The 26,580-nt window shown below is 38.4% G+C and overlaps 1 protein-coding gene across 9 annotated transcripts in view; it reads right to left on the bottom strand.

Moving 5' to 3' along the window:
• The window catches only part of LCORL (ligand dependent nuclear receptor corepressor like), a 162,425-nt gene extending 136,389 nt beyond the window's left edge, over nt 1-26,036 (bottom strand). For 2 of the 9 annotated variants that reach the window (XR_004679287.1, XM_035005237.1), the window contains exon 1: nt 25,660-26,034. Coding sequence is in view for 7 of the 9 variants with exons in the window: in XM_035005237.1 (XP_034861128.1) it covers nt 25,660-25,810 (151 nt within the window). In the remaining 2 variants the exon portion in view is untranslated. Of the gene's footprint in view, nt 1-25,659 lie in introns of all 9 variants that reach the window. The other 7 variants (XM_035005232.1, XM_035005231.1, XM_035005235.1 and 4 more) reach the window with 5 other exon arrangements.
• Between the last annotated feature and the right edge of the window lie 544 nt (nt 26,037-26,580).

Genomic DNA, 26,580 nt, shown 5'->3' with positions numbered 1-26,580 from the left:
CATACAGAAAAGGAGATTAGCATATAGAAAGACATGGGGAATAGAAAGCTTAATATACTCAAGAACAGCACTATCCAATAGAACTGTTATATAACGATAGAGATGTTCTATATCTGTGCTGTCCAATACAGGAGTTGAGGAAGAAATTTAAAATTTTTATTTAGTTTTAATTAATTTAAATTTAAACAGCCATGCCTAGAAATTGAAAAACTATGGCAAAAATAAAGAATGTGATGTGAAGAAAAGGGAAATATAAAAGGCTGGAGAGATGAGCGTAACGCGGATCCTGAAAGGCCTAGTGCATTTTGTCAAGTAGTTAATTTTTACCTTGAAAGTCAGAATGAGCCATGCTAGGTCTTTAAGTAGTCAAGAGACAGGATTATCTTTACATTCAGAAATGATCACTCAAGCGGCAAGTGGCATACAGACTAAATGGGAAAAGAATAAAGATACAAGGCTAGAAAATTTGCAGAAATACAGCAGAGAAAAAAAAACAAGAACCTAAGTTTAGGCAGAAGTTTACCTAAGAGAAAGAAGATAGCTCTGAGTGATATAATACAATTAAGTGGAAATAATAATTAAATGGTGACATAGCTTCATTATTTTAAGGTGAGGTTGAGTGGAATTAAGATTTCTGGCTTGAGAAATTGAGTGAATAAACATTCACCGAGACAGAAAATCCACGAAGTGGTTTTGTTTTGGTTTTGTTTTACATAATTGGTAGACATAAAAAGAGTTCACTTTTGGATATGCTCACTTGGATATGTGAGCATAAATCAAACAAAAACATCCAGACGCAGAAACATAGACTTAGAGGTCATCAGTACATAGATGGAAGATGGGAGTCCCATTTTCTAATAATTAATTAAAACAGACTTTCTTCAAGTATCAGAATAAAAAAATTTTAAATTACCACTTAAAAGCTTTTTTCTATTTAATTGCTAATACTGTAATGTTATCATTGTTTTTTACTACAAATATTTAGTATTTCAGTACACATAAACAAAAAGTCAATATACCATCTGGTACCCTGGCCTCCCCCAACCCCTGCCAACTCTCAAGACCTAAAAAATGCTACATTATATCCCACCACCAGCATTCACACAAAGCTGTTCCTTCAACCTACAATATATTCCAACCCCCCAGTTTTACCCCCAAAACATGTCTGGATAACTCCTACTATTTCTTAAAAACTTGGTATTAAGAATCAGTAAACCATAAAACTCCTAGAAGAAAACATAGGGAAAATACTCCTTGACATTAGTCTTGGTGATGAATTTTTTTCATATGATACCAAAAGCACTGGCAACAAAAGTAAAAGTAAACATGTGGGACTAGACCAAACTAAAAAGCTTCTGCACAAAGGAAATGACCAACAAAATGAAAAGGCAACCTACAGAAAGTATTTACAAACCAAGTGGTCCAGTTTTATATGATAAGGGGTAATAGCTAAAAACAATCCAATTAAAAATGGGCAGAGGAACTGAACATTTTTCCAAAGACATACAAATGGCCAATAGGTACATGAAAAGGTACTCAACATCGCTAACCAGGGAAATGCATATCAAAACCACAATGAGCTATCACCTCACACCTGTTAGGATTGCTGTAATCAAAAAGATAAGAGATAACAAGTGCTGGTGAGGAAGCGGAGAAAAGGGAACCCTTGTACACTACTGTTGGAAATGTAAATTGATGCAGCCACTACAGAAAACAGTATAAAGGTTCCTCAAAACACTAAAAATGGAATTACCATATGATCCAGCAATTTCACTTCTGGGTATATATCTGAAGGAAACAAAATCACTATGTTGAGGAGATACCTGCCCTTCCCCACTTCACTGCAGTATTATTTACATAGAAACAACCTAAGTGTCCCTCAATGAATGAATGGATAAAGGAGATGTGGTATATATAGATAACAGAATATCATTCAGCTATGAGAAAGAAAGAAACCCTGCCATTTGCAACATGGCTGAATCTAGAGAACATCATGCTAAATGAAATTAGCCAGACAGAGTAAGACAATAAATCTGTGTGATCTGATCTCACTTTTATGTGCAATCTTACAAAAAAGAAAAAAAGGTCAAATTCCTAGAAACAGAGTAGAATGGTGGTTACCACAGGCTGGGGGATGGGGGAGATGGAGAGATGCTGGTCAAGGAGAACAAGTCTTCAGTTAAAAGATGAAAAAGCTCTGGGGATCTCATCAAGAGCATAGTAATACTGTGTTGCGTACTGGAAATTTGCTAAGAGTAGATTTGAAGCTTTTTCATCATATACACACAAAAAAGGGAACTATGTGAGGTAATGATGTGTTAACTCTATTATAGTAATCATTGCACAAAGTATACATTCATCAAATCATCACATTGTATACTTTAAAATGTACAATTTTATTCACCAATTATATCTCAGTAAAGCTGGGGGAAAATATTCACTGCCTCAATTTAAAGCTCCGTCTAATCTAATCTAGCTTTAGACTATACTAGATCCATTGTTTCATGCTTCATATTATATAATACCTGTATTATTCCCTTTGAAGCACTTAACACAATTCTAATTAACCATGTGTAATTTTTAAAATGTCTCTTCCCGAGTAATCAATTATTCATTTACCAAATATTTACACATGAACCAGGTGTTCTAGAAGCTGGGGATACATCGGTAAGTAAGAAGAGACAAGTAGTAAGAAGAGACAAGTATTCTGCCCTCAACTCAAACTGGCAGAAGGGGAGTAACAGGGAAAAAATTCACATAGATAAATATTTGATATTTTTATTTGATAAATGCCATGAAATTTTAAAATCTCCAAGAAGTAAAGTACCATGTCATCTTGTTTGCTATACTAGCTCTAGTGTCTGGCCCACATAAAGCACTCAAATATTTACTGAATAAATGAGGAAAAAATTTAACCCTGAGACCAAAGACTATTATTCTCAAAAAAAACCTTTTAGAACACAGCCCAATTATAAGTTAAAAACTACCTGTTCTTACAGGTAGTACGTTTCTTTACATTAAGTTTCTTTCTGAAATTCACAGCCATTTATTTATTTATACCCTATCTTGTTCTAAGAAGAAATACTCATATTTATGTCTTGCTTAGTTTAGTGCTTTTTCTATTTCTTAGAACCTAAGACACTAGTTTCAATGTAACCACTGCCTCTTTCTTAAGCTGTGTCTTACTATTGTTCTTCCTGTAAGCATATGTCAAATATATTTTCTACTACAACTTAAGGATTGAGGTGCCTCTATTAATAAACATGTCCCTATTACAAGGTCTTGAAGTCTCCCTAATCTCCAAACATGAGCATATAATTGGAACCAGTGGTATCTACTAAAATCAAGGATGCTACTAAATGTCCTACAATGCACAGGACAAAACTCCACAACAAGGAATTGTCCAGCCCAAAACGTCAATAGTGCCAAGGTTGGTTCAAAACTCAGGGTTAGGAAAACTGGGTCAATATGTCTGAATATACACTAAAAAAGAAAAACCCAAAGAATATCTTAATTATCCACCTCTTTCTCTGATTTACATTTATGCAACAAGTGTAAATCAAACTAGTCATAAAGAATTACCGAGGAATAAGCACATGTACAAAATAAACGGTTACACTGTACAAGGCTTAAACACACTTGATTTGATACTATAATAATTATTTCACTGAATTTAAATGCTTTTTAGTCACTGCTGGGGAAAGTGATCTCATCCTCTCATTAAAACTATTAGCATTCCCTAATTTTTATATCTGAGTCTGTTTTGCCCTCTCATAAATACACGATGATAATGGATATGGAGTTAAGATCCAGGTTGGAGTCCCAGACTTCCCATCCTATCAGCTATATGATCTTGGAAAAATGACCTAACTTACCTAAATCACTAATCTTTCTTCTGTAAGACTTGGAATATTATCAACACTTCATATGTTGAAGATTTACTTATTATAATCAAACATTTAATAAAACTCATATATCCCAGTACAGAGTCAATTTGTATACAATTTTTAGTGAAATGTAAAGCAATAAACAAAAGCTAAACACTATTCGCAAACTAGAAATACACACAGGTATCTGCAATACACTTTACACCTACTTGAGAATATATGGACAAACTCAGGAAATATATTCTGACCACTGTGTGTCCATATTATTTCCCTTTATCTTTTACTGTTTGTAAATTATTTTTATAGTTATAATACTAGAATATTCATAATTTATAGCATTGATGTCTGATTTTAATCAAGACTAATAGGTGAAACTAGATTTATATACAAATGAAAAGACAAAATATGGGGTAATAATATGCTCTAGGAAGAAACTTACAATAATTTAAATAAGAAGGTTTATGGAGCATTTAAAATAATTCAGCACAGAAAAATTCAATGTGTAACTTTTACGAAAGACACCTTTGTACATAAAGTATATCTGACTCTCACTTTGAAATCATTTGTAGAAAGTAGACTATGAATGCTTTAAAGAAGAAGCAAGAGAAAAATATATACGTCCAGGAAGATGGAAAGGGAATAGGACAGGCAAACGATAGATGAGAATTTCAATTTCATCTGTCATGTTTTATTTCTTTAAGATGGAAGGTACTTGGATATACATAATACTACACTGTAAATTTTCTGGAGGCCTGATACAATTCACAAATTGAAAAAAAATTTATAATTCCAAACAGTGAAACTGTTACCTTAAAGATTCACCTCTATCGAACATTATTCTCAGCAATACAGAAAACGTTAAGTTTACTGGAGTACCTCTCTGATTACTAAGGCTCTTATAATAGATATCAGAATCATTATTCTAATCAACTTTCACAATTTAAAAGAGCATAAGACTTTATTAACTCTACTTAAAACTCTTTGGTCCCTACTCCTTATAGGATAAATTACAGATGTTCTAAAAGAGCATACATGGCCTTCTCTGATCTAACCTCTACCTATTCTCCCACCTCATTTTACATAACTTCATCATAATTAAATTACAACATTATTGCCTTTGTGGTATTATCTCTAGGATCTGTCATAGTGATTCCTCTAATAAAATGTAGTTGAGGGGCACCTGGGTGGCTCAGTCAGTTAAGCATCTGCCTTCAGCTCAGGTCATGATCCCAGGGTCCCGGGATCAAGTCCCACATCGGGCTACCTACTCAGCAGGGAGTCTGCTTCTCCCTCTGCTGCTCCCCTTGCTTGTGCTCGCTCACTCTCTCTGTCAAATAAATAAAATCTTTAAAAATAATAATAATAATAAAATGTAGTTGAGGGGCACTTGGGTGGCTCAAATGGTTAAGCGTCTGGATCTTGGTCTCAGGGTCATGAGTTCAAGCCCTGTTTAAAAAATAATAATGTAGTTGAATTTCATGGCTGACAGAGGAGAGCTGTCAAGGGAAAGAGGGACCATCGATACTTAATACTATTTCAATAAAGAGATAGAAGTTTAAAATAATAAGGTGACTAATATAAAAACATTTGTTGCAAATGATAGTATTTTAGAGAAGACTAAAACAGTGACAAAGTCTTCATTTTTTTCAAAAAACATTTTTGTTAAACTCCTAATAGACACTTGCCTTAAAGACAGTTTAGTGGGGAAGAAAGGCAAAGCAACAAACAAGATCAATAAATATTACATAAAATGTGTGAGATGAGCAAGACTAGAGAGCTGAAGTCTAAGAGAAAGTGGGAGAAATAAAATAGCAAAAGGTATACTATCATTATTATTTAATCAGGGGAGGGGAGAAACGAGTGTTAGTAATGAGCATGGTAGTTAAAGCAAAGATGTTAATTTTAACATCAGAGAAGATAAATACAAGATGAAAAGCAAACACTCTTCCAAATAAATGATACTCAAGTATGACATAAGTAACTTGCAAAAGAAACCAGTTTTTAAGGGACAAGAAACTTTGATCAAAAGCAAAATATACTATAAACTCCGGCTTATCTCAGTGGCTTAACTCTACTTGAATTTAGTGACTTAATTCTGTAAAAAGAAATAGGTTTTTAAGCCCATAAGGGGAAGGGGGCAGGAGAGGAGAGTCTATATTCCTTGAAATCTTAACTCACTGTTGATACAGTTTATCATTCATCAAAGTCCTGTCTTGGCTCCAAATGTCTTCTGGCTATTTACAAAACTCAAGACCACCCTCAAAGGAAAAATAATATTACTTGTCACAAATGGGGTTATTAAATATGCTATGAGTGATAAAAAACATTTCCCAAAAATACTTTACACAAATAGCTGTATGAACAAAAGTACAAAAGGGACAACACAGATACCTGACAAATTAGAAATTTTAACATAACTTTATTATTTTAAAGTAAATGCATATCTAAAGAGAATAAAACAAAGGCAAAGAGTATTAATTGTATTATTCAATTTCCATTAGATTTATGTTTATATTTATTTTTTTAGCAATGGAAGGGTGAATATACTGAAAAAACGCATTCACTCAACAATTATTTAAGTACTCAGCGAGTACCAAAAAGACAGGGAAAGAGAAAACATGGATTTTCTTTGCACACAGCACACACACTTTTGAGTGCACACACACACATACTTTGAACGTGGTGTTATATATAAATAAATGTTTATGATAGAGGAAGGTGACAGTGATATCAGTGCACAGAAAAGGGTACCAAATCCAAACTTGGAGAGGCTAAGAAAGGCTTCTTGGGAAAAGTGAAATCTAGTCAGCTAAGATGAGGTAGAAAAATAATCCAGGAGTTGAACCAAAATTAAAAATGTATAATGTGGGGCACCTGGGTGGCTCAGCTGGTTAAGTGTCTACCTTTGGCTCAGGTCACGATCCCGGAGTCCTGGGATCAAGCCCCGCATCAGGCTCCCTGCTCAGCAGGGAGTCTGCTTCTCCCTCTCCCTCTGCCCCTCTACCCTGCTCATGCTCTATCACTCTCTCTCAAATAAATAAAATCTTTAAAAAAAAATGTATAATGTATAAGAATGTTAACTGTACTGTTTGAAATAATGCAAACTGGAAACAACCCAATTATCCTTCAAAATGAGAAAAGATGAATGTTATACATATTTATATATCAGGATATTATAGGGCAATGAAAAGGAATAAACTGTATCTGAAGGCAACTACATGAATGGATCTTACAGATAGAATGTTGAGTTTAAGAAGCTAGACACAAAAATATAAATGCTATATAATTCCATTTAAACAGTTTCCTAATAACAGGCAAAAATAATCCATGGTATTAAGTTGTCAGAAAATTATATTTGAGGAGGGAGGTGAGATTAGTTACAGGGAGAGGTTATGAGGGAACTTCTTGGGGAGGGGTTCCATTTCTTGATCTGGTGGTGGTTGCACGAGTATGTTCATTTTGTTCACTGAAGTTTATAGTCTATATACTTTTTTCTATGTAGTTACACTTTTTTTTTTTTTAAAGATTTTATTTATTTATTTGACAGAGAGAGAGAGCGAGAGCAGGAACACAAGCAGGGGGAGTGGGAGAGGGAGAAGCAGGCTTCCCGCCAAGCAGGGAGCCAGATGTGGGGCTTGATCCCAGGACCCTGGGATCATGGCCTGAGCCGAAGGCAGTTGCCTAACAAATGAGCCACCTAGGCGCCCCTCTATGTAGTTATACTTTTTAAAAAGTTTGTAAAAAGAAGCAGTGAATAGCAACTATTGGTAATCCAAAAGGAGAAAACAAATATGCAAAAGTCCAGAGGTACAATGTCTGAGAACCCCAAAGTAGTTCAGTGTGACTCCTCTGTAAAATGCTAACTACAATATCAATACTCAAAGTTATAATGAGGAGGGATAGAATAAATATAAAGTACATACCTGGTACAAGTATTTATAATCAATAAATGTTAGCTGCCATTATTTCTATACTACTACTACTGAGCTACTGATGCAGCTGATTGATGGTAGTACCCAAGGCAGAATGACAAAAAGGGTAAGGTAGTATAGAGGCAGCAGGTTACACTGGGCTTTCCAAGCCAGGTTATGAATTTAGACTTTATCCTAAGGTTGACAGAAAACCAATGAAGTTTTTTACACAAAGAATCATGTGATCATGTTTGAGTTTAGGAAAATTATCCAAGGAAAGATGTGAAGCTTTAAAAAAAAGAAAAAGACAAAAAAGATATCAAGAAGAAAGAGACTGTCAACAAATATTGCAGAGAGGTCCACTACAGAGAAAGGAAGAACAAAAACAACAAAAAAATCACTGATTTGAAAATCAGTATGTAACAATTTGTACAACACGGTTAACTGGCCACCTAGAATAAAAGGTACTCTAAATTTACAATTTACTACAAAAATCTCGATTTAATATTCTTTATATAATTGTAACTTTAAGCACACAAATGGCAACAGGACATCCTGTTCATTAAAATTAAACTAAAAACACATTTTTTTAAGTCCCCTGGAATCATGACAATTTTTACCACTAACAACAAGTTATACACATAGGTGAATATCTATATATCTCCATCTAAATCTCATAAAGTTCAGATTTTCTAAGCCATAAATTAATTTGCTGTGGTTCTTTTAATAAACACTCAAGACATAAGCACTAAATTATCATGAGTGTTGACATATATTATAACACTAATGTGAAAACAATTTAATAAGTTATTGTCATTTCAACAACAACCAAGTAAGATGAGTGCTCTGAGGGATTTTGACATATTAGCTAGATCACTGTTAATTCAGTGGCTCTACAAGATTAAAAAACAATGAACTGCTCTTCAGCATATTCAATGAGTCTATTAATAAGCAGTACCTTTTTTGGTTTGCTTGATGAACAGAAAATGTCAGACAGATCCAAGACATAAGCAGCAATGGTTTCTTACTGGTTTTTAGAGCTATTGAAAACACAGAGGATAAAGATGGGAGGAAGAAAGGGAAAAAGAGGGCGCCTGGGTGGCTCAGTTGGTTAAGCGACTGCCTTCGGCTCAGGTCATGATCCTGGAGTCCTGGGATCGACTCCCGCATCGGGCTCCCTGCTCAGCGGGGAGTCTGCTTCTCCCTCTGACCCTCCTCCCTCTCGTGCTCTCTGTCTCTCATTCTCTCTCGCAAATAAATAAATAAAATCTTTAAAAAAAAAAAAAAAAAAGAAAGGGAAAAAGAGGGTAAGAAAGAAAAAGTATGACAGAAAGAAAAATAGAGAAAAAGAGAGTAAGCTTCTGGGTTCTAAATTTTTTTTGGCTCATAACCAAAGCATATACAACCAAAAATAGTTTAATATTAAGCCTAAAAGCAGGCGGTAAGATGTCATATATATCATATTTTCCACAACTCTTACATAAATTCACAATTACTTGCACAAAATGTGTAATCTGGGATTATTCATATTAGAACAAGAAATGGGGGCACCTGGATGGCTCAGTCAGTTAAGCATCTGCCTTTAGCTCAGGTCATGATCCTAGGGTCCTGGGATCAAGTCCCCCATCAGCCTCCCTGCTCCAGTGGGGACTGTGCTTCTCCCTCTCCCCTTCCTCCCCACTTGTTCTCTCAAATAAACAAAATCTTAAAAAAAAAAAAAAAGAAATGGATTACAGCATTCAGACAACCAATATATAAAATGTTTTGTTTTGATTAAAAATTTTAATATTAGGGGCACCTGGGCAGCATAGTTGGTTAAGCATCTGACTCTTGGTTTCAGCTCAGGTTGTGATCTCATGGTGGTAGGATCGAGCCCCATGTAGGGCTCCGCACTCAGTGTAGAGTCTGCTTGGGATTCTCTCTCCTTTTCCCTCTGCCCCCCTGCTTGTTCATTCTCTCTTTCTCTCTCTCACAAGTGGATAAATAAATTTTTAAAAGAAATTTTTCTTTAATATTAAAAATTAGGCCAGAATTTGTAATACTGTTAAAGCTAGATCAAAGGAATATGGAAATTCATTATGCTTTCTTCTACTTTTGTACATACTTAAAATTTCCCATAATAATTTTTATAAATTATGCCCAAGTTTTCAAATATTCTCCTGGGAAGGTTACTTTTGATTTCCACAAAGAAAGAGTAATCATGGTTTGCATAGGGTTGGTCTAAAACAGAGAACTGTAGGGGCGCCTGGGTGGCTCAGTTGGTTAAGCGACTGCCTTCGGCTCAGGTCATGATCCTGGAGTCCCGGGATCGAGTCCCGCATCGGGCTCCTTGCTCGGCAGGGAGTCTGCTTCTCCCTCTGACCTTCCTCCCTCTCATGGTCTCTGTCTCTCATTCTCTCTCTCTCAAATAAATAAATAAAATCTTTAAAACAGAGGGAGATCAAGAGTTCAGTTTTAGGGGCATCTGGGTGGCTTAGTCTGTTGAGCGTCTGACTTTTGATTTCAGCTCAGGTCATGATCTCAGGGTTGTGGGATCCAGCCCCCATTGGACACTGCACTAGGCAGGGAGTCTGCTTAAGATTCTCTCTCTCCCTCTTCCCCTCCCTCTGCTTGTGCATGCTTGCTCTAGCGCGCGCTCTCTCTCTCTCCCTCTCATAAATAAATCTTAAAAAAAAAAAAGAGTTCAGTTTTAGGTATGCTATATTTAGGATATCTGAAAGACATACAAGTAAGTAAAGAAAGATCAAGTAAATCAAATATTGAGATAGGTTAGTAACTGGGAGGACATAGAGAAAATGAAGGTAAAGGAAGTGTTTGGGATTTTGTTTAAAGATGGAATCATTATGTCAAAGCTATGGGGGTCTAAAACCTACAGTGAGCCATGTTACACTCTAGCAACTTCGACACAATTAGGGAAAACCGATCTGAGACAGTCTTTCCAAATTATGTTTATTATAAATTATTAACAAACAACATACAATTACAACATAAAATTACTCAGTCTATCTAGGCTAAATTTTCCTGACAGATAATGAGGAATCAAATTTAGGAGGGAAAAAACAAAATACCACACACACAATAATAATCAAGGCCTAAAGCCACCTCTAGGCCTTCAAATGTTAAAAAAACAAGAATGTACAGGCACCACATCATTCCTGCAGCAGAAGTAGGAGCCTCTGAACTGTGAAATATGAAAAATATGCTGCTCTATATCCTATCCTGGATAACTGTCTCACAATCCAACTAGGCCTCCTAAAAGAAGCCTGAAAATAATTTTCTCTATTCTTCCTTTTTTTTTGTATGCCCATGGCTCATCAAGATCTAAAATCTGTTGACTGTAATGCATCATATCTTTTGAATTTTTCCTTCTCCTCCATTACTACTACTCTTATTTCAGATCCTCATAATCCTCCATTACTACTACTCTTAATTCAGATCCAAGAGGATCCCCAAGATCCTCTTGGTTGGACTATCTTGACGTCTCCCTGGTTGATTTGCCTGTCCTATTCCCCTATTACTCTATGGGCAGAATAATCTTATAAAACCACAAATGAACCTACGTCACTCCCATGCTTAAAACCCATCAGTGGTTTTCCACTACCTATGAGTTATTTAATGGGGACGATAAAAATAGTTCTTATTTATATAACTGTTGTGAAAATCAAATGAACTCGAGTGTAAGCATTTAATGCCTAATCCAAAGTAAAATAATTAAAAATAACAATAATATTACTATTATATTCCACTTAGAAGTTTCTTCATGATTCATCTTCTCTTTCTCTTTTCTCATATCCCACAATCATCCTATGACCATTGGACAAATACAAGGAAACCTGATCACTCTCCTCCTTTATATCACAACGTTAATATTCTAAATGCTTCTATTACAGCATTTATTACAGTAAAAAAACCTTGTGTAATCTACAAGCCTGTGCTTCATGAAAACAATTTAATGCATCTGAGTCCCCTAACACAATGCCTGACCCTGTAAATACTTACTGAAAAAAAATTATGAGGAAGAGATGTACAACAGGATCATAGCAGAGGACCATGCTTCCTTCAACACTGAAAATCCTATTATTCCTGATATAAAATAAAGGGGCAATTTTAGAATGGGTCTAAAGAATGAGAGGGTCAGCAAAAACTCTGTAACAGAGGATGAAAGGATCTGTGGGTTCAGACTGATGAGAAGAGTGAAGATAAAGAAGATAACTTAGTAAGATAAGTTAGATAAATAAGCTAATGTATACTCACTCATAGGGATATTCTATCCCATTTGTAAGTTATACTGATGCCAGAGCGGAAATATTAAAAGGTCAAGTAATATGGCAAAGGAGAAAATATAGGTAATGATTAGGCTGATGTCATAATGTTGGTGTGTTTAACAACAACAACAAAAACTTACCAGGCACTATTTTCCTATACTCTAAATGAGTATAGGGGAACAGAAGCAAAGGGGAATTAAAATGTAATGATAAATTGTCATTAGCTATCTTCTATTTGATCATTTACCATTCTTTGGAAAAGTTCAAAAGAGATGGAAAGGAGATGGTCATCATTCTTGGAACTGGGATAGAGAACAACTTTATATCCAGACTAAAAACACTGACAATCTGTGCTGGGGAAAATCCTTGCCCCACTAACTCCATGCTCTTACCACCCGCTATTCCCAATAGATGACAAAGAAAGAAATTTGGGTATGTTATTTCTAATTAATCTACCTTAATAGAACCTTTAATTCAGATATGTGTATTTAAATAACAGAAGGCCCTATTCTCTCTTATTCTCTCACCAAGAACCAAGTGCTGAGGTGGTCTAGAACCTTTTCCCTACCCTTGAAACTCAGGGTTCTGAAATCAAAGAGAAAACAGCACTATCTTACTAAAGCTTTAGACACAACTATCTGATTAGGAAGGATCAGACCTGTTAATTTTTTAACCAGGTTTGACCAAGAGAGTAATAAAGACCTGGATGTGAATTCTACCTTCATATTTCCTACATGGAAAGTCTTGGGCAGCTTCTCTAAGCCTCAGTTTTCTAATCGGTAAAATGAAGATAAAAATTGTATTATTTCACATGTGAAAACTGAATGTGATTAATACACATACACATAGTATATGACACATGGTAAGCACTCACAGATATTAGCTATCATTATTTCAAAAGGCAATTCTTAGTGTTGAAAAACCTGTAAGACAATTTATATATTACTGTGTGGTTTTTTAAGGGCTGAAAGCGATTAATTCAAGAGAATGTAATATTTTGACTCATAACATTGCTTTTAAATACTTACTTTTACTTTGTAACAACTGTATTTATTTTAAAGATTTTATTTATTTGAGAGAGATAGAGAAACAGAGAGAACAGAGGGAGAGGCAATGGGATAAGCAGACTCCCTACTGAACAGGGATCCTGATGCAGGGCTTGATCCCAGAACCCTGATACCATGACCTTAGCCGAAGTCAGACACTTAACCAAATGAGCCACCCAGGCGCTCCTGTAACAATTTTAAATTTATAGAGAATGTTTTAAGTACGATACAAACTTTTATTTTTCCAACTATTTGAGAGTAAATGGCCTACATCATGTCCCACCACCCTTGAATTCTTTAACAAGTAATTCCTACAAAAGCATTCTCTTAGGAATATAACCATTAAAATCAGGAAATTAACAATGATACATTATGTACAATGTTATTGGACTGTCACTGCTCTTAGGCCCCTTCTCAGTGAACAATAGGGCATAAGTGTGTATCTATACACACACATTTACTACATTTCTAATCTATATATAATGAAAACCATGAGTTCACACCAATATCTCATTTCCAGTCCAACACAGAGAACTTTCTAGTTTTCTCCAATTCCATTTTTTTTTTTTTTTAAGATTTTATTTATTTATTTGACAGAGAGAGACACAGCGAGAGAGGGAACACAAGCAGGGGGAGGGGGAGGGGGAGTAGCAGGCTTCCCGCAGAGCAGGGAGCCCGATGCGGGGCTCGATCCCAGGACCCTGGGATCATGACCTGAGCCGAAGGCAGACGCTTAACGACTGAGCCATCCAGGCGCCCCTCTCCAATTCCATTTTTGAAACTCCCTTCTCAGACAGTGAGAGGCCTGGCTCCCATTATCTTTAATATTTATTTTTTTGACCAGTCTCCCTGTGTATAACCAATCTCCAATTGTGGCTGTCTCCCCTTCCCTACAGGGATACTTTCCTCACCCTTCTCACGCCTACCCTCACGCCTCCTCCGTGTACATAACTTCCTCACTTTGTTCAGGCCCCTATTCCTCATGCCTGGCACGCCCCTACAAGAATATCCTCCAGCTGCTCAGGCTCTAACATCCTACCTATACTGAGCTGACCTCCATTGGGATGCCTTCCTCTCCCCGCCTTCAGGCTCTGACATCTTACACTGGGATGTTTCTATGCATCAACTCCCTCCTCATCCAACTGAGCCTCAATACACCCACATCAGGCTACTCTCCTACACGGATGCCTTTCTTTCCCACCCCACCTCCAAGCAGATGCCCTCTTTATCCTCTTACCCTGTTCAGGTCTGGACAACCCTTAATAGAACAACCAACCCTCCCTCATACCAAGTCTACTATTCTTCACAGATACCCTGCTGGGACTCTGACAACTTGCACCAGCATGCCCTTCTAGGCACATTACTCCTCACCTCTTGAAACTCCATCAACCCACATCGGGACCCTCCTTATTCCTGTCAGCCTCTGACATTCCACTCCTCTCTCTACCACATATCCCATCCAGTGTAGACACCTACCCTTGCTTGGTCCCACCTGATGGTTTTACTACTGAATTGTTCAGAAGAGGAAGAGGAAGAGGATGAAGAAGAATTGATAACATTTTAAAGAAAGAGATACCAGTCAATAAACTACATAAGCACCCATAATCAGAGCTGATTAAAAGCATAATTTATCAAAGTATCTGCTTTTTTCACTTAAAAAAAATAGTGCTCTATTCTTTCTAAATTTAAAGTCACTTGATAAAGAAGTTAGTATTGTCTTTCCTTTTTCACCAAACATGGATTTTATTTAAGTATCTTACACAGGTAGAAAATCTAGTTCATTAAAAAAGAGTTTAAGAAATATGGTTGTTTCAAACACTAGAATTAAATATTTCTTTAAATATCCAGAATATGAATTTTGACTTTTCAGTATAATAACAGTTGAACTTACCTACAGATATAACTGCAAAAAAGCCTGGATTGTTGGAGGAATAACACCTTTTCCTTGCTCCTTGTTTCCATGAGGAAGGATTCTTCACAAGCACAATATGAGCCTCTTTTCACCCCTAGGGAAGTGAACTAACTGCATGATCTGATTGGTGATTTTGTAAGGAATAATTGAGTAGACAGAGCTAAGTTCTGCTTCCTTTCCCCTTGGGAGTGAACTATTGGGAAAACATACCTGCAGAGAACTCATATTTTGCTCTGCTTTCCTAGTAAGCCTAGGACTAGGTGGATAAGTTGGCCAATGCCAGACCATATGACTCTCCCACCAAGCTCTTCCTCTATTCTGGTCTCATCAGCAGAAGTGATATTTTGGCTCCCATCTTTTTCCTTATTTTTCAAGTTGCTCAGACCCCAGGCAGAAAAGAAGGGTGCCATTTGTGATTCAGCTATCCAACATCTTAATTAATATAGTGAAGTGGAGATTGCTCATTTTCCCAGTTTTGACTTAAAAGGGCTGCTTCAATTTGAGCTTCTTAAAACTATTACAAACAAAAAAACCCCCTCAAACCTGAACCAACAGATGTTCAAAATGAACATAAGCCAACTTATCTGATCATGCTTATTACCCGTTAAAAAAAAACAAACCTCAAGACTAATCATTTCTTCCTTATAGAGGCCATAATTTTTACTTCCAGTCCCACTCCCTACTCCCACCTTATACTCCAATGACACTAGAATGCTGAATATTTTCAGAATATATCATTATTTAGACTTCTATACTTTTGCTTATACTACCCTTCTGCATGTTCCCTCCACCCTACTCTCCTGCTGGATCATTTAACTTAGGGATAAGTGAACTATGATCTGTAGGCCACATCTGGCTATTTTTGTAAATAATTTTTTACTGGAATACAGCCATGTTCATTCATTTATATATTGCTTTTGCACTTTAACAGTAAAGTTGAGTAGTTGTACAGAGACCAAATTTATTATCCCACACTTTACAAAAAAGCTTTTGTACAGCACCGGAAACCTTATCAACAAAACAAAAAAACCAACCTACTGAATGGGAGAAGATATTTGCAAATGATATATCTGATAAGGGGTTAAAATCCAAAATATATATGGAACATAAACAACTCAACACCCCCCCCAAAAAAAATCCAATTAAAAAATGGGTAGATTACCTGAATAAACATTTTTCCAAAGAAGACATACAGATGGCCAACAGACACAAGAAAAGATGCTTAGCATCACTAATCATCAGGGGAATGCATATTAAACTACAATGAGATATTACCTCACAGTCAGAATGGCTAGTAGCAAAAAGACAAGAAATAACAGAGGGATGGGGTGGCCAGGTGATGGACAGTGGGGAGGGTATGTGCTATGGTGAGCACTGTGAATTGTGTAAGACTGATGAATCACAGACCTGTACCTCTGAAACAAATAATACATTACGTGTTAATAAAAAAAAAAAAAAGAAGAGAAAGAAAGAAAAAGAAATAACAAGTGCTGGAGAGGATATGGAGTAAGAGAATGCTTAGGCACTATCGCCTGAAACGTAACATGGTGCAGCCACTGTGGAAAACAGTACGGAGGTTCCTCAAAAAACTAAAAATAGAAACACCATATGATCCAGTAATTCCACCACTGGGTATTTACCCAAAGAAAACAAAAACACTAATTCAAAAAGATATATGCATCCCTATGTTTATTGCAGCATTATTTACAACAGCCAATCCAAGTGTCCATTGATGGATGGATGAAGATGTCTCTCACACACACACACACACACACACACACACACACACACACTAGAATATTACTCTGTCATAAAAAAATGAAATCTTACCATTTGCAACAACACTGATGGGCCTAGAGGATATTATGCTAAGTGAAGTAAGTCAGAGAAAGACAAGTACCACATGATTTCACTTATATGAGGAATCGAAAAAACAAAACAAACAAACATAAACAAACAAAAAAACCCAGACCCTTAAATACAGAGAACTGGTTATTGCCAGAGGGGAGGTAGGTGCAAGGATGGGCAAAATAGGTAAAGGGGATTAAGAAGTATAACCCTCTAGTTATAAAATAAGTCAGGAGATGAAAAGTACAGCATAATGAATATTTAAAAAAAAAGTTTGCCAACTCCTGCTTTCACTCAATCTCTGGAAGCCTCATCATTTCAAATCAAAATTAACTGCTCCCTCTTCTTTCTATTATACGAGCTCTAATACTTAACATTCCTGATAACTGTCAGTGCTTTAATAAAAGCAAAGTCTAAGCCCTATTCCTAGTGTATACAATAAGCTTTTTACCCACCCACAGTCCCCACCTCTCCCAACAATTTCCACATGGTTAGGGGAAGTATTTTGAAAGAAGCTTCTGCCCTTTTCTCTACCCTTTATTCAGGCCTCCCAAAGCAAAGAGGAATGACTAATATTGGCAACATCTTGATAGTTGTTCCTAGTGGGATGAATTAATGTTTTTAAAGGTCATTCTTCATGCATGGCAAGCCTCCGTCTCACTCCGCCTAGATGGTCATACCTACCAATAAGCAAATCACATGATAAACTTACCAAGCTCTACCAGGCACAGAGTTCCCTGCTGGCTGCTCTATCTTTGATAGGTTGGTAAGTTCAGTTCAGGACAGGGAGTAAAGAAGTCTGATTTGGTCTCAATTCCAAGCCATGTTCTTCCATACTACCTACTGTTTAAAAAGTTAGTATTTTAATCTCTGATTCCTAAGTCTATTTCCAGTTCAGAACCCAGTAAGGAAGAAACACAGAATCACACCCCATCAACTGGCACACAGTAGGACTCACGATATTTGATGATTAACTGACAACAGTAAATTAAGTGGAAAAAAATCATTCCTTTAAATTGTGTGACACACTAATTCTGCACATATCTTAGTGATGAACTTAATTAGGAAAATATTTTTTGAAGAAAAAAGAGATATATATTTTTTTTTTAAAGATTTTATTTATTTGACATAGAGAGAGAGAGAGGAGAGTACACAAGCAGGGGGAGAGGCAGAGGGAGAGGGAGAAGCAGGCTCCCCCGCTGAGCAAGGAGCCTGATGTGGGACTCAATCCCAGGACCCTGGGATCATGACCTGAGCCAAAGGCAGACGTCTGCTTAACCGACTGAGCCACTGGGGTGCCCCAAGAGATACTTTTATAGTTCACATTCAGTGAGTCAAACCCAGCCCATTCTATTTATCTGTCTCAGTATCTTGCTGCATTCAAGTCTCAAATAATATAAAAAGTAATCATCAATTATTGATTCAAAAAAGCATTCCCCATCATAATGGTTATCTCTCACCAAACCAACAAACATCCCTAAACCCCAGGTTCTTCCAATTACTGCTTCATTTATCTGTTTTTCCTCAAAATGTAGCTTCTCAAATGAGTAGTCTACTACAAATGTTATCTCCTCTTATATACATCTTAATTATTTTCTAGTCTATTACAATATGGCTTCCTTCCCCACCACAGTGCTGAAATTACCAGTTAATGTCACCTAGAACCTACATGTTGCCAAAAACAATGTATACTTCCCTGTTTGAAGGTACTTAACATCTCAACAACATGTAACAATCTTTTCTTATTGTAACACTCCTCTCCTTAGATTTGGTGATACTACTATCTCCTGGTTTTCCTACTTATAGCTAATTGCCTTACTTTTTAGTGTAAAAGTTCAGTGGACTTACTTTGAGGCTCCCCTTCTTCTGCCCAAAGAATGTTAAGATTTCTTAAGGCATGGTATAGGGTACTCTACTCCCTTCTACTTATACTATCCTTTACCCCTAGGTGATCTCATCCATTTCCATGGATTTAAGTTATATTCTTTATGCTGCTAATGCCTTAATTTATACCTAATACCTTAATTTATATCTTCAGCCAGAAACCACTACTATATAAGTATTACAAACCTTTCCCAAAAACAAAAAAGAGTGAACATATGAGGACAGATATTATCCTAGTTTACAGATAAATGACTTGTGCCAAAGGCTATAATGATTAAAGCCAAGAAAAAACCCATATTCTCTCAATTCTTAGTCCTTTCTATCACTTGTGAAGACCCAGTCCCTTGTCCCTAAATGGCTGACTACTTAAATATGAAGACTACTGAAGTTACTTCCTACATACACACCCTGCACATACCCATCAGAAAAGAACTGGCCAATCTGAATGAAGAAAGGTCTCAGACTTGTTTTTCAATAAATAGAAAAGACTCTAGGTTATAATTGATTTTTAAAAGTGACTGAGGATGCAGGGTAGAAGATATAACTAAAAAGATAGTCGGGAATTTGGGGCAATGTGTACAAAAGAGAAGTAAAAGCAGATGAAAATGTATGGGCTGTAAAGAAGCAGCTAGACAAATGGGGGAAAAGCAGTCTGGTAAACTATGATCAACTAACTGAATATGATTATGAGTTTTTACTTGATGAAGAAAGACAAATGGGAGATGCTACTGCTTTGTAAACTAAAAAACCAAAATAGGTATTCCAAATAATGACTTAATATAGATTATAAGCTAGACTGAAACACAATAAAACCAGCAATGCAGATGATCTAGTATGATACAGATTTTTAAAATGAATTTAAACTAATTTCTTGTATTCAGGTACTCCAAAGCCAAAAGATTCCTTAGAATGTAGGAAGGCATCATTCTTCTGATCTCCCCATATATGAAAAGACAGGATTATGCTAAGTGATATACTGTGATTCTAAAACTCTGACTCTTGGGGCACCTGGGTGGCTCAGTCGTTAAGCGTCTGCCTTCGGCTCAGGTCATGATCCCAGGGTCCTGGGATAGAGCCCCGCATCGGGCTCTCTGCTAGGCGGGGAGCCTGCTTCTCCCTCTTTCACTTCCCCTGCTTGTGTTCCCTCTCTCGCTGTGTCTCTCTCTGTCAAATAAATAAATAAATCTTTAAAAAAAATAAAAAAATAAAACTGACTCTGTGGCTCTAAAATAACCCTGGAATATTGATCATGCAAGCCCTCACTCTCTTTTCCTCTAATATGCCTCATGATCCTTTTATTGTTTATCAGCATTCCCACCAGAAAGAATTTATTGGCAAAAACATAAAGCTCAAAGCTGCTAATAACCTCTGTAAATCACTAATAATAATACTATTTATGGAATGCCTTCTATATGGTAGACACATATTAACATATATCAACATAACTAATTCTCAAACCAATTTACAGATAAGAAACTGAAGTATAGGGAGGTTAAGTAACTTGTCCATATTGGTAAGTGGTAACACTAGGCTTCAAACACAGGTAGTCTAGCTCCAGAGCCTATTTATTTGCAGTATTTTCTATACAAATAAAAGATCTGGAGAAAGATAAATTAAGTTGTGGGTTTGGTTATTATCAGCACATTTGAAGTAAGTGGTACCATGGTATCAAGAGTTGGCTGGAGCTACTATACTATAGAACTATATTGTCCAATGAGGTAGCCACCTGGCCACATGTGGCTATTAAGCACCTGAAATGCGGCTAGTTCAAATTAAGATGTGCTAAATGTATAAAATGCCTAACTTCAGAAATTTAATATTTAAAAAAAGAATGTAAACTAACTCATTAATAATTTTTGTATGGATTAATGTTAAAATATTTTGAGGATATTGGCCTAAAAAATGTGCTTTTCAAATGTGGCTACCATAAAATTTTAAATAAAATATTTGGCTCCCATTGTATTTCTACTGGACAACACTGGTATGTAGAAAAGAAACTGGAGTTTATAGAATGATTCTAATCAAATCTTTGCCATTTTGTTTTGTTGTTGCAACCTTAGGCAAATCAGTTACACTGAGTATTAGCTTCTGCATCAGAAAAAATAGGGTTTAAAAACAGTCCTGGGGCACCTGGGTGGCTTAGTCGGTTGGGCGTCTGCCTTTGGCTGGGGTCATGGTCCCAGGGTTCTGGGATCGAGCCCCGCGTCCGACTCCCTCCTCGGAGGGGAGCCTGCTTCCCCCTCTCCCTCTGCTCTCCTGCTACTGCTCTCTTGCTCACTCTCTATCTCATTCTCGATCTCAAATAAATAATTAAACAACAGCAACAACAACAAAAAGTTCTGAAACCTACTGTTCAGTTTTGGTATCTAAATCTATTCTCCACTAAAAAAGAATGGAGGGTTCTTTGGAGAAATGGTTTATGTCGGGGCTGGGACAGGTTAAGTACAAGATGAACCTGGAATATCTTGTTTTGGCAGGAAGGAAGTGTTCAAAAAGTCATTTGAGAGATGAGGGTGAGAGGGGTTGTAAGAGGTGAGACTTGTCAAAAAACATTGGAACCAGCTTGATGAGGCTCCCAAAGACCAAACCTGAGACAATCTGGGAATCAAAGTAATGACAGTAATGGATTTAACCATTAAATAAAGAATCCATGAGTTCATGCTGATAAAAATAACTGGATAAATAAATAAATAATGGAGGAGATAGGAAAGATTGCTTTATGACAGAATACCAAGTACTAATTAGAGAAGGAATGACGAAGTTAGAAAATCATGAATGGATATTAAAACTTGTGGACGAAATATTGGTGAGACTATGTTAATATCCTGTTCCTCAAAATATTTTCCCACAAATTACATTATTAATTACAAAAGGATAAATAATAACTTTCAGGGAGAAATATGGAGAATACCACCTTAACCAAATTTTCAAAGCCAGCATCACCAATATCGGGACAAACCAACATCATGAACCTCAAGATATGATGTACTGATAAAGAGAGAACATCTCTTTAGAGGTATTCTGCCAAATATGTATAAGCAATCTAGTCATGAGAAAACAACAGACAAATTCAAATTAGGGACATTCTACAAAATAACCATACTGTACTTTTAAAAAATGTCAAGGTCAAGAAAAACAAGAAAGGCTGAGGAAGTGTTCCTGATTAAGAGAGACTAAAGAGATAGTACTACCAAATGCAATACATGATCCAGGACTAGGAGGTAGGGGGAGCTTATAGATAAAAGAGATAAAAATTGAGCATGGATTATGAAATAGATAATAGTATTATGTCATTTTTAAATCTCCTGGTTTTAATAATTTACACTGTGGTTAGGTAAGATAACGTCCTTGGTTTTAGGAAATATACACTGAAGAATTTAAGGGTAGAGAGGTATGATGTCACTAAAGTATCCTCAAATGGTTCAGAAAAATACAGATACAAGGCCAGAATGATAAGTGCTGCATAATGTAATACAACTGGTGAATGTGGGTAAGGGTACGTAGGAATTCCTTGTACTATTCTTCCAACTTTTCTTATAAATTTGAAATTTTATCAAAATTAAAAATTAGCAAAAAGTAGAAAAACAAAAAACTTGGCCTATCTCCCAGACTGAATACCCTAATAGACTATATAAGACCTGGTAATATTTTAAAATATGCTAATGCATTTCTTTTATGCTTGACTTTACTTTGTTTTAAATTTAATGACTTACCAGATACTAACTGCATTATATATTCCATAAGACCCAAGACTTTATCCGTTATCACTCGATGTCATACTGAGTACTAGGATACTATTTACTATATCCAATAAGCATGCAAACATTTGTTAGCTGAGCATACTCAAAATTACAGCACTGTATAGGATGATTATAGAAAAATAAATTATAAAAAGCACATTATAAACAGCTATTAATTAGGACATAAGAGTTTGTAGAACAACTTTTCAATTAAACTGTAAAAAAGAAAAACCAGAATAAGTCAGAGTAGTCACAAATTTAACCTAAAGACATGAGTTCCACAAATAGAGAAAAAGCAAACATCACTTTCCTTATCAAGAGTTAAGCATCTTAGCTAACCACCAGCAGTCATGACAACTAAAATGAACTTTTTCCCTTATGAAATTAGAATATTATATGAGTTATAAAAAAAATCAGATTACTTTAAAAACTTGGGCTAAGAATTGAGATTTAAAACTTCACTACCGGCTCAATACTAATTTGCTGTATGAGCCTAGGACATTGCTTACAATTTGTCTCATAAAAATAAGACTTTTGGATCATTTTCTTTTCCAAATTATAGAAAGTATAATTTATGAAAATGATTTCAAGCAATAAGAGCACTGAATATATTCAATACAGAAATATAAACATATATTATATATATATAAATACACATATAAATATTCACACACATGCAAAAGGAAAAAGATTTGGGCTTTTTTGTAAATATGTTTACAAAGTTAAGTATTGAATATAAGCACGTTAACAGCAAAAGGTAATTTAAGATAATCACACAAACTACATTTAATCCTAATTCACACTATGAATAAGTGCTTCGCATATACAATACTGAAAAAAAAAAACAATCAACAAGTGTATATCCTGTTTAAAAGAGTTTTAATGTTTATGTAAAAATAATGACAAAAACAAAGTATGAGATGGGTTTTACTAGGTCTCCTGGCTGGGACTATGGGAAACAACTCTCAAATATAGTTAAAGCCCAGGAAAAAATGTCCTCTCAAATACAGTACAGTTATACATTACATTAAAAATATAATTTGGAGATTGCATGTTAGACATACCACATCAACTCAATTTTCAATGTCTTCCAATCTTGTGCGTCTTAGTAGGTAAGGCAGAAAGATACTCTAAATCCCTTTTTCCATCAAATCCAATATCGTGTTTAAAATTTGACTATTTTTCAAAACTACACATATTTTTGTGATACAGAGCCATACTTAATGTATCTAAACAAGAAAAAAAGGGAAAAACCCTAAAGTATTCCAAAACATAAAAACTGACCGAAGACATGTACAAATCACTGTGTGCCTCGGTAAAACTTAACACAATTATATCGTGAGCCAGTGTTTCAATGCTGTCATCCTGCCTGATTCCCACCAAAGGAACTCCACAATTTCTAAACAGGTTGTCAGTGGAAGAGATCTTTACGTAAGCAATTATAAAAATGGGTCCATTTTGTATTCAGGAAGCACTAGCAACACTTGGCTTAACATTTTTATAAAAGAATACCCTGAGGGTTTTAATTTTTTTTTTCACTTTTTCTAAGAACTAAAATCACTTATAAATACTTGACTAAAGCTATTTCCCAAAATATTTCCTTAAATAAGACCAAAATATATTTTATAAGGGTAAAACAGTTTACCGCTTAAAGTGAACTTAAATGCTCCTAGTCGGAGCAAGTTTCCTTCTTGTACATTTTCCTATATCCACCGTATTCTGCAGTGCACATTTCTAAGCTGAAGCTGTACTAGTTTATTCTACCACGGTCTCCTTTTCACTAGGGAAAAACAAGAAAGATCTTCAGGCGCTAACCAAACAAATCTGAGGGGGGTGTGGGGAAAAGGGGCGCGAGGTGGCGCAAGAACAGATGGAAACAAGGTAAGAGAGTTGTTTTCTTAAGGCAGAAAGGTACTTACTCCTCAACTCCAAAAGCCAAGATTTAATCGCCAGTCGAGCAAACTGCTACTGCTACCCATCCACTCCTTAAGACAATGCAACCTTCCTTTCTACCTCTATTCCTACTCTCCAACCCACAACCCCCTTCCAAAGCAAACAGGCACAACACACCCCATCCCATAACCCTCACAGTCCCTTCTGCGCCCGCTAAACCAACCTGCTGGGTAACAGCTCCTCGCACACGTCTCAGACCAAAAAAGCGACCGCGGCACGGTGGGGGGGTTCCCACAATCTCCTGCCACCCGAGCAACCCGCAGAATGACAGCCCCAAGCCCAGAAGTTTGTAGCAAAACGATTCCGACCCCACCAAAAGGGAAGACGGAATTGCAGGAGAACGGGGATGGGAGGTGGGGAGGGCGATGTGCGTGTATGTGCAGGGAAGGGTCCATCACATGACAGTACAAGAAGACCAGAGTCGTCCCGGCGTCCGCGAGGGGAAAAGGAGGGGGGGAGGGGGGGGAGGGTGCCGTCGTCATGGCAACACCCCCCATCCGTCCAGACTTCCAAAGAGGGAGGAAGAACTTCAAATCCCAACCGTCAGCGCTCGAGCAGCTCCTCCTTAAAGGGGTACACACAGCGCCGCCGCCGCCGAGCGCGAGAGGGCAGAGTTGGGTGCCCCCGCCCCTCGGGCGACGCCCCCGCTGCCCCTCGCCCCCCGCCGGCCCACCCGCGACCCCCGCCCCGCGAGCGCCGGGGGGTCGCCCGGTCCCAGTCCCCGGGAACTCGGCCGCGTCCGCCAGCCCGGCCCCCGGCGGCGAGAAGGGGGTGTGTGTGCGCCCGGCGGGGGCGCGGACCAGCCCGCCTTCCTCCCGCCGGCCCTGCCAGCCGGCTCCCCTCTGTCCCAAGGCCGACCCACCGGGCCGCTGCCTGCCCCCCGACAGGGTGGACGGCGGGCTGCGAGGGGCGCCGCGGAGTTTCGGGGAGAGCGCGAGCGAGCGGTTTCCCCGGGGGCTCAGCGAGCGGGTCCGAACTAACAGTTCCTGAGAAGCCCAAGAGCTGAGAAGGGAAGGAGCGCGAACCGCGCCGGGCGAGAAGCCCCCAGACAAAAGGCGAGCGCCGGAGCCGCCGCGCCGCCGCCGCTCCCATCGCGCTCCCCCATTGAACTGACCCGAACGGGAGATTCAACTAACCCCCTCAGCCACAAACTCCTCGGGCTGCGGCAGCCGTCGCCGCGCGGAGCCGGGGCTCCGGCCCGTGTCTCTCTTACCTACACAGTGCATGAGGCGGTGGCGCCAAGAGTCGAGTTCCCGCCGGAATCCTCTCCTCTCCGCCGCGCACCGAGGGCTCCGGCACTGAGCGGCGGCGGCGGCGGCAGCAGCGGCGGCGGCAGCGGCCATTCTCTCTCTTCCCTTGTCCATCTGCGTCCCGCGTCACGCGCCCTCATTTACATACGAGCGGCGCAGGCACGAGGCAGGGGCGCGAGCCCTCGGCGCGAGCCCCGGAGCGCGCGCCCCCCGGAGGGGGGGTTGATTGACACGTGTCACTACCTTCCCTATGCCCTTCCCTCCCCCTCCCACCGCTCCCTCAGGGAGAGGCGGGGAGGGAGCGTGAGGAGAAGGAAGCAACCTGCAGCTTCCGCTGACCCCGCCTCCCCATCCACTCCCAGCTCCCTCCTCCCCCCGGAGTTTACTCAAGCAAGCCATACTGCTCCCGCCGCCGCCCGCGAAAATCCTGAGCGGGAGCGAGAGGCTCGGAGCCCGGCCAGAAACCGGCGTGGAGCGGACTAGCAACGCCTCCCTTCTGATTTCGCGACGGGACTCGGGCCGCCCGGAGACTTCACTTCCCAGGCTCCGTTGCGCCGGGGCCCCGGAGCGGAGCTTGCCGCCGCTACGCGATGCATGCCGGTCCTTGTAGTCCAGCAGGAATGGGCACTCACCAGTTCTCTCACAGTGGGCTTGCAGACTGGCCTTGACTTCTTTGCGCTGTGCAGCTTGTGCGCTTAGCTTCCAACTCGCTGAGCACAGGACTGCGTAGCCCGCGTCGCCGAATCTGACCCAGTCGCCTTAGCTTCCCTGGGCTCCTCGATAAGAAGAGCGGTGGAAACCGCCAGAGTTGTCTGCCCTTTTAGGGTTCAGGCTGCGCTTTGTGCCTTAAGTGCTGGAAACTTTGGGGGTCACTGTCATCCCGC

The sequence above is a fragment of the Mirounga leonina genome, unplaced genomic scaffold (assembly GCF_011800145.1).
Source record: "Mirounga leonina isolate KUSES-001 unplaced genomic scaffold, KU_Mleo_1.0 Mir_129, whole genome shotgun sequence".
Lineage (NCBI taxonomy): Eukaryota > Metazoa > Chordata > Mammalia > Carnivora > Phocidae > Mirounga > Mirounga leonina.
This window is presented reverse-complemented; position numbering and strand designations above follow the sequence as displayed.